Source organism: Apteryx rowi, unplaced genomic scaffold, assembly GCF_003343035.1.
Source record: "Apteryx rowi isolate R43461 unplaced genomic scaffold, aptRow1 scaffold_377, whole genome shotgun sequence".
Classification (NCBI taxonomy): Eukaryota; Metazoa; Chordata; class Aves; order Apterygiformes; family Apterygidae; genus Apteryx; species Apteryx rowi.
The window spans coordinates 15,399-24,384 of NW_020450274.1; the positions used below are offsets into that span (position 1 = coordinate 15,399).

The 8,986-nt window shown below is 43.9% G+C and overlaps 1 protein-coding gene across 1 annotated transcript in view; it reads left to right on the forward strand.

Moving 5' to 3' along the window:
* The first annotated feature begins 8,767 nt into the window (after nt 1-8,767).
* The window catches only part of JMY (junction mediating and regulatory protein, p53 cofactor), a 73,795-nt gene continuing 73,576 nt past the window's right edge, over nt 8,768-8,986 (forward strand). Inside the window, exon 1 of the mRNA XM_026073761.1 lies at nt 8,768-8,986. This exon is cut by the window's right edge and continues 730 nt beyond it. Coding sequence (XP_025929546.1) covers nt 8,811-8,986 — 176 coding nt within the window. The 5' untranslated portion in view covers nt 8,768-8,810.

Below are 8,986 nucleotides of genomic sequence, written 5' to 3' on the forward strand. Positions count from 1 at the left end.
GACATAGGTAACCTTCTGATTTCAATTTAAAAAGCCAGGCTTCATTTCATTTACACTTACAAACATCCTTGTAAAGTAACATGACATGGATGTTGTTTCTACTGTGAAGTGCCTGTAATCAGAAGGTAATTTTTTGCACAAAGGATCTGAGATACTGCTTAAGAGAAAAAGTATTTATTTCTAAAAATAAAAATGTATTGCTCTCCCTTTTTACAAGCCTGATGCTTTCAGCCCAGCTATTCATCAACAGTCACATGATAGTAGTAAAGAACCACAGAAAAAAAACACTTTCTATGAATGCTGAACTTTGTTTGGATACAAAAAAGTGTATTATTTTTAATGCTACACCCTCTCCCATCCCACATCCTTGGACTTCTCTGCTTCTCTACAGAATGTCTACTTAGAGGCTTGCCAAACTGTAATGCCTAGTGACATTACAAAAAGAAACAAAACACTTCTCCCCTTAGCTACTCTTATTCAAGCTACAAGTCACAGATCCATGTGAAATCTATCTTGGACTTCACCACTCTTCAAAATCTGATCATTTGGATTTAAGGGAGAATTTGTCCATTCATTTGGTAGCATGTGGGCTCCTCCGCAGATTTGGACTTCTTTTTAAAAGGACTGTTTCCCTACCTCGGTGCTGCCCATGGGATCTCATGGCAATTCAACTGAAGATGGAACCAGATGAAGATACCATCTGTTCCTCCCATACTGAGCAACTGCATCAGACTCAAGTATGTAGCAGCTTAGAGTGTAGCTATGTCTAGCGACAGCAGCTTATCCCATCCAATATTTATCCAGAACAGTTTAATCAGGATGAGAATTTCTTTCGTAAGTGAGGCTAGATGTCAGGCCTTCCATTTAGAGGAGAACACTTGACATCTCCTAGTGTTAGGGTTCTCATTCTTTGATATGACCACTTGGGATTAAGATTTACCTATTACATCAGTGGCATTATTGAGACCCTCCTGCCATAAACTGATTTTATTCTGTTGTGTGGAGTGTTTCTGTAGCACTCCGGAGGACTCTGTTGCAAGACTTCCTCACTGGAGTGCATTTCTTTATCCAGCACTCTGCTCTCTTTGTTGAGCTGTCTCCAGTCTTGCCAGATCCTAAAATGCTGGAACACATACCTGGCAAACTGTAGTTGCTATCAGTTATTATTCCTACTAAAAAGCTGATAAAATTTTGAACTTTTCTATAGCCTGCTGACTTGCATTTTATTAGGAGGCAAAATTTCAAAATGCCTGGGAAAATACTCTGTGCTTAGTAAACATCATACAAGTCTAATTTTTTTATATATTCCAAAGTCCATTAAGTAATACCGGCACTAGTCTGCTTTGTGTTTTAGCTTCTGCCCCAACTCTGCTTCTATACTAGCATACTCTCTTGCTGTGTTCTGATAACTAGAGCTCAGTGTATATATTTTCTAAGATGTTACTCTTCAAAGACTTCAAGGATGTCTGCTCTGCAGTCAAACCTGTGACTGAATCTTGCTTGAAGGTATACAAGGTAGCTTGATAAATATTAGAATATTTTGGTGAAAAAAACTATATCAGTGTTCTTGTGATTTTATAAATTAGAGATACTTGATTTGATAACAGATCATGCTTAGAATCTTTTTTTGACTACACTATTATCATTTAATTTATGATCAAGTGCTTTTCAAGAGTTGGGATTTTGTCCACAAATCACACTGGCACAGAACTACCATCAAGTAGTAACAGTGTTTCTATTAAAATATACATTTATCGGATTTATTTGTTACCCACACTATTGCATTAATTTAAAACTCGAGGCCAGCAATATAGAGAGAGCAATGAGGATTAACTGGACAGCATAAGCCAGTGTTCATGTCACTCCCTTAGGGCGTTGTCATGGTTGGGAATATCAGTAAGCAGAATTCCTTGACTGGTAAGACAGCTTGGAAAGTTACATACAGTGCAAACAAATCTTGACACTATTCTTTTCAGTCAAGTGATACTTCATCTCTTTCTTGGCTCAGTGAAGCTTTTTGTCACTTTGACAGGCAACATATATCAGACTGAAGCTAAGACTTCTTGCATACTGGCTAGAAATGGTATATTTACCCCTTAAGCGCATAATTGAGCAATCTATGTCCATTACTCAATCTATTCTTAGCTTTATAGACTGTATTTAGAAATTTTACCATCCAAGTTGTGACCCAAAGCCAGTGTTGGCTGTGCTCACAACAGTCTGTTATGCTCATCTCAGCCAATGTAGACTGCAGTGACACAAGACTTGCAGAAGCTTGCAGAGGTCAGATGGCCTGGAAATGTAACTGGAAATATGAGCAACTCATCTAGTAGTCAAAGCTTTTCTCTCTCAGACCAAAGGAAAAAATAATTTACATGTTTACAGGAAATGCCAGGATCACACACTAAATCAAAAGCTAGTGGGGCTTCAACCCACTCTTCTCATCCAGAAGGCAATCCATCTGAGGGAGAAGAACATTAACTGCTACTCTACAAACAGCTCCTCAACCTCTCAACAAAGACTGCATTTTAGCAGCTCATTTAAAAAATATTTAATACCCAGAACAAATAATTCTAGAATCATATAGCTTCATCTCCTTTTTACAAATGGGAAATGACTAGAATTTCCAACTAAAGTAAATATCACATCTTAGCAATTTTCTATGAAGGAAGTAAAAAATTAGTTCCCCAAATGAGGTATTCTTCCTCAATTAGGTGTGAGGGATTTCTAGCTGTTTATCCTAAACTTCAGATAAATCTTTCTGGATACATTTGAATTCTTTTAGTATAGGCCTAGTATAATCTTGCAGATAGTTCAGTCTGTCAGCCTATCAATCTCTCTATTGGTCTATCAGGGATAGAGAGAAAGGAACATCTAAGGCTACTTAAAAAAAAATCTGAGTAGTTTTCTTGTCGTATGTCATGCTGATTATGCTCAATCAGAAGGCAGACTGTATTCACTACTACAGGAACTGTAATTTCCTTTTTTTTTTTTTTTTTTTTTAAGATTCATGTAGGTATTTTGTCTAACTCAATGCTTGTTCTGTGGTTTGTGGCTTCCCCTGTCTAGTTACAAATGTCCTTGATTGACTGAGTTGAATTGTGGATGTGGCTAAGCATATTGTTTCCTCTTTTCGTGAATAACATCTTCCAGTGCTCTGCTACAGTCTTGATATTGCTGCACAGCTAGACATACTGTACTTAGAGCCTGGCAGGCATTCTCTTTATATATCTATTTCAAGGAATCCAAAAATAATTCAGACTGGAGTTTTTACTCTTATCTTCAAAGAAAATGTCACTTTTTGCAAACTCTTTGATAAAGTTATCTTTATCTAGTTATGAGAGACTAAGCATGAAAAAATGTATTTTTTAAAAAAGTTAGAAATATTTGTTGCATTTTTGCACTTTATATAAGAAAACAATTACTTTTTAAAACTTTAGATTTCTCAAAACTACAAATTGTTCCTTCTGTCATCAGGATCATTTTCCCTATCCCCATGTACTTTGGTGGAGCATATCAGAATATGGTTTCTGTAAATAAACAAGTTGAAGAATTGCTCTGTAAACCACTAAAGAGAGCTGCAAGCACCATCATTCCTGACTCATCCAGCCTGCAAGACAGCACTGTTCCAATTGTGCCTCTTGTTGCAAATTGTTTTTTTATTTACCACAGAGACTACTGATTACTGTTATATAATTTGGTAAAATTCTTACTTTTATTAGTTAAACTTAGAACTTTTTCCCCTGTGATGACATGTTCAAATTGGAAACTTCATTTTCATATCTTCTGAGCTTTCACAAGGGGATTCTTGAGTATTACCAATATAATTTTTTCTTCATTGAATTCAGTCTGCCTTTCACTTAAACAGAAAAACTAACTTTGTTAGAGTACTTCTTTAGTTAAAAGGTAGAAGAATGACTTTTATGAATGATTTGTCTGAAGGAAAGTTTAATTTGTATTTAAAATACTGGATCCTCTCAGCAGTAAGTGAGAGATTATAATACTCGTTTAGCTTATCACACATTTGTAAAGCTTACCACACAGTAATAATTCCACATGTTCTACAACCGTAATAATATTTGGTTGCAGAAAATTCTTCAGTTCAGAGCCAGCATGCATGCAATGTATACAGTTTTCCTCCTTAGACTGGATGGGCTATCAAATGCATTGCAGTTATCCTGGTTCTACTATACAATGCAACTCCTTGTGCTTGGGAACTACTCCAAATCTCTTCTTACATCAAAAGAATTAAAGGTAGACATTCAAAGCATTCCAAAGTGCAGATCCAACCATTGCTAGAAAGTATGCTTTTGGGTGGATGCTTGACTGAAAGAGTGATACTAAGCCATCACAAAGTCAACAGTGCTTTCATGCAATCAGCTTCTTGCCTCACTTCACATAGACATACTCTAAGAAACACTCTCAAACTTTTGCCAGAAAGAGACTCCCATTAACAACAAACGGACATTGCTATTTGGCTTGCCCACATTAAAATTTGAATCACACTGGCAACAGAACCCTATTAAAAATGCTTATCCAGCATAGCTCTGTTAGCACAGTACTTACTAGCAATTTCAGAACAGGCACCTAAAAAATACTCACAATGCCACAGTATTTTGAAGCATGGTATGAAATACCCTCCCCCTCCATCTCAACTACTGTAAGAAACTCTGCAGCTGGTTAACTGAGAATACAACAGTCTTGCATTTGAACAAAAATCATGTTACAACAGCAGTAGTTTGGAATTGCTTAAACTCTAAATCAGGCTTCTCGGATGACACGTGGCTTTCTCAGAAATGCTTTGTACTAAAACTAGTTTATCCAAGGTGTTTAAACATTCAGATTAAGGGTGTAATTTCAGTTCAGCCCGAAGTATTCTGTAGGAGTCACAAACTAGGTGCTGGAATGTTTGTATAAACATTTAAAGGAGTGTTTCTGCTCTTGTTCACAGCATCAGCATGCAGAGGACAATTTAGACATCATTGGGTGAGATCACTTTGCAGTGGTTGAGGTGATTCAATCGAGAGAGGACCCAACCTTTGATCACAGGCAATAGCTCATCTACCCTAAACATGTGCTGGTACGTATGCGCAGTTCCATAGTGTTTCATCCTGTCACCAGCCCTATTCTGCATCTATTACCTACGGATCTGGATCTGCCTGGGCAGACTACAATTAATTCAGCTGAGAATCTTTGACTACGTCTCCTTCTGTGCTGAACTTGGGTCTTGTAGTTGCCTTGTTTTCCCATCACCAATGTGAACTGAGATCATGTCTGAGAACCAGYAGGTATAGGCTGAGGAAAGTGATACTGCAAGGCAGAAAAAGCACAGAGGTACTCATGGGAGTTTGCAAACCTACCCTTCACTGGCTTGCTAACTCAAGATCATATTAAATATTACTGCTGGAAACTGCCCAGTGTCAGCAATGACTCAAAGTACTCCCTGCCTTGAAAGTTCTGGGCTTCGCACATTTTTTTTTCCTAAAAAAAAAAAAAAAAATCAATTAAATTTCTAACCTTGGGTTTCAGCTCAGTAGGGATAGAACACTTTTGTCTCTCAAAAAGCTTTTGTTCTTTGAAACATAATAATCCAGCTTGTCAGCTGAGTAACTGCTACTTCAATAGCCCTTTTCATAAGGTTAACTAGGCCTCTCATATGTACAGTTTCCAGGTTAGTGATGGGATCCACATGCACATAAGTGTCATGTCCCAGGCAGCAGCATTCCAGCAGCTCACTTATCTCCAGGATGTTCAGGTTCTCTTAAGAGAGGGACATTCCCCACTAATGGCTTCAGTTCCCACAAACTTTACAACTTTTTAGAAGTGTGGGAATCAACCACAAGCCAGGCTGATTGGGAACTCCTTAACCCACTCCTGCTTTGTGATGGTGAAGATATATTCCACCACAAGTCCTGTTCAAAAGGCAATTACTAGCCTTTAAGAATGTTATTTTAATTTTTTGCTGTTCTATTCTAAGGTAAAAATATGTAATCACCCTTAAGAATAATTCACCTAAATCTGAAAAGCTTGCCCTTTACATTTTTATGAATGTTGTTGAGTTATGCATTTCTCACAACATGGAAGTCACTGTGAAGGCTACTCAGTGTTCCAAGATAATGTAATTTTGAATAATTGCTATTTCCTTGCAACTTTTTCCTGTGAGGGTACAATTTTGGCAAAATACAACAGTTCAAGAGCTGATAGCCAAGCCTCTCTGCTGCATGAAAAGAGAGGCCTATCAGAAACTTGTTTGTAGCTGTGCAATTTTCAGACTAGTTCTCAGCCAGTTCCCAAATGTTACATTTACCTAAAATCTGCTTTAAATTACAGCAGCTTAACCCTCCACTATCCGAGAACAACCAGACTAACACTGCTTCAGAGACCTTGGCCTCCACAGTAACTTGTCTGGAATACAAGGACTCTGATTTTTTGGCTGATGAGAGATTCTGAATCCATGTTCAACTGTCTTAAGCCTGGATATATACTGTGGCTTGTCTTCATTTTTTAATTTTTTTCTTTCATGCATTATTAAAGACAAAATTGGACTGCTACTTACACTTATCCATTGAAAATTTATTTTTAAATAAATAACAGAAATAGACTACAGTCCCTCCCCCAAGATATTCTTGCCTGGCTACTTCTAGATGGGGTATAATCAAATCTTCCAAGTCATTTCAGATGTGTGTTGATCTGATGCTTGAGTTTACAGTAACAGAAAAGAATGCTATTTCTCCTGATGTAAAGCATATATCACCCTCAGCTTTAGCACCCAGATCTGGTCCTTCCTCAGGCTTGTCCTTTTTCCAACAGCTATGACTCTGGATATTCAAGACATAACCATGATTCCCCTGGATATAGGAAGTTAATGACTGGAGAACGTTTGGATTGTCAGAGGCTCTTCTCACATATTTAACCTTCATGAACAGGATGCTAGTCAATGCAGTAACCTTAGAAAAAAGGAGTAACTATGACTCAGCTTCTCTGGCAAACTCAACTGAGAACGTTTTATTCCCCCAGTGCTTCTGCTACTTCAAAAGATGGCAACAATATCACTGATGGGGCAATGAATATTGTCTACTGAACTTATAAGTATTGTGGGACCTCTGTATTAAATGATTTCCTTTCTCATTTATACAGGAAGTGAAATGGAATATCCCAAAGGGCACCAAAAACCTGACTGTTGGCCTTAGAATTGCAGGTGATTAATCATTCCTTTCAGGCATGCTTATGAGAGTTGTCCACGCTGGCTTACTGTAACCTATGTGCTCTGCAACGCACTTGGAAGCCTCAGAGCACTGAAGGCACTGCCAATTCTTAAGTAGGACAGGCCAAAAGGAGCATACAAGCGCTGTGTCTCAGCGCAATCAGTTAACTGCAGTTACAGAAGTCCGAAATTGCCCAAGACACCTATTTCGGAGCTGCCCCCAGCTCTCACTGCAGGTGCTGCACTCGCTCTTTCGCAGCCCAACAGCAAGCGCTGCGTGGAGCGCCATCCCGCGCTCTCAGTAAAGGACCTTTGAAATACACGGGTTCAGTCTCTAGTCAGAACGAAGTAATGCAGACAAGCTAAAACGAGCTGCTGAAGCGCCGCATCCTCTCCTCTAACCGTGCAGAAAACCRCGCCGGGGAATAGGAACAGCAGAGACCTCCTCTGCAGACACAGCCTTCCTGTGAGAGAGGTTGCTGCCTTCGCGGCCCCCACTCGCCCCCCGCCAACAATGCGCCGCGAGCTCCCGCGCCGGGGCAGAGACCCCCGAAAGCAGGGGCAGCTGCGGGCGGGCGGCAGGGATGTGCAGCGGCTACCGGGGACAACGGGCCCCTCGGGGCCGCGGGCTGGCAGGGACGGGACGGAGCCCGGGCAGGCGAAGTCAGGGCAGCCTCAGCGACGGCAGGAGGCCGCTGCCTCCCCCCTGCCCCGGGAACCAGGGCCGAGGCGTGACAGAGGGGGCGGGCGGATCTCGCCCTCAACGGCCCCCTTCCCCCGGGCGACCGCAGCTCAGCCGGCACCAGGGGACATCAGGGGGCTCCCGCGGGGCCGCCCCGCCCGCACCTGCCGCCTCCCCCTCCAGCCGCCCCCCCCCCAACGGCTGCGGGCGGCACGTGTCCCTCCCAGCATCCACAGCGCAGGGCCGCTGAACGGCTGCATTGTACGTACCAGGGAAGGGGCGGGGCACCGCCGCCCCCGCCTACCATGGGAGAGAGAACAGGCGGCCAGGCGAGAGGCCCCTCTTGTGGCAGGCGGGGGGGGCGGGGCTAGAGGCTGCGCCCATTGCCGTCGGCCGGAGGGAGGGAAGTGGGACCTCAGAAACCACGGGACAGCCAATGGGAAAGGCGCCCCGCGGGGCGGGGCTTCGGGAGGCCGCGGGGCGGGGCCGGCGGTGGGTTGCCGCAGCGCCACCGCCGCTTGTAAACAGATCCTGCCCCACGTGACCCGCGTGAAGTACCTGCGCGGGCCGAGTGGGGCATTGTCCGCGGCGGCGGCAGGTTGATGACCAGAGGCGGCGGCGGCGGCGGCAGCACTCCGCGGCAGCGCGCGCGGCGGGCCCCAAGCGGAGGGGAGGTGATTCCTCTCTGCCCTCCTTCCCCCCCTCCCTCCTTCCCCCACCCCCGCGGCTCCAGTCGGGCTCCCGCGCATCCTCCCCGTCCCCGCTCCGCTAAGATGGCTGATGGTGGGCGGTGAGGCCGCGGCGCGCGGGGCCGTGGGGAGCAGTTGCCGGCCGGCGCGCGGCGCGGCGCGGCGGGCGGGGSCGACTGACGGGACGGGAGCGGGAGCAGGGGCGGAGTAGGGGCGGGGGGGGCCGCGCAGCGCCATGTCCGCCTTCGCGCTGGAGGAGACGCTGGAGGCGGACTGGGTGGCCGTGAGGCCTCACGCCTTCCAGGAGCGGGAGAAGCACAAGTTCGTCTTCATCGTGGCCTGGAACGAGATCGAGGGCAAGTTCGCCATCACCTGCCACAACCGCACGGCGCAGCGCCAGCGCAGCGGCTC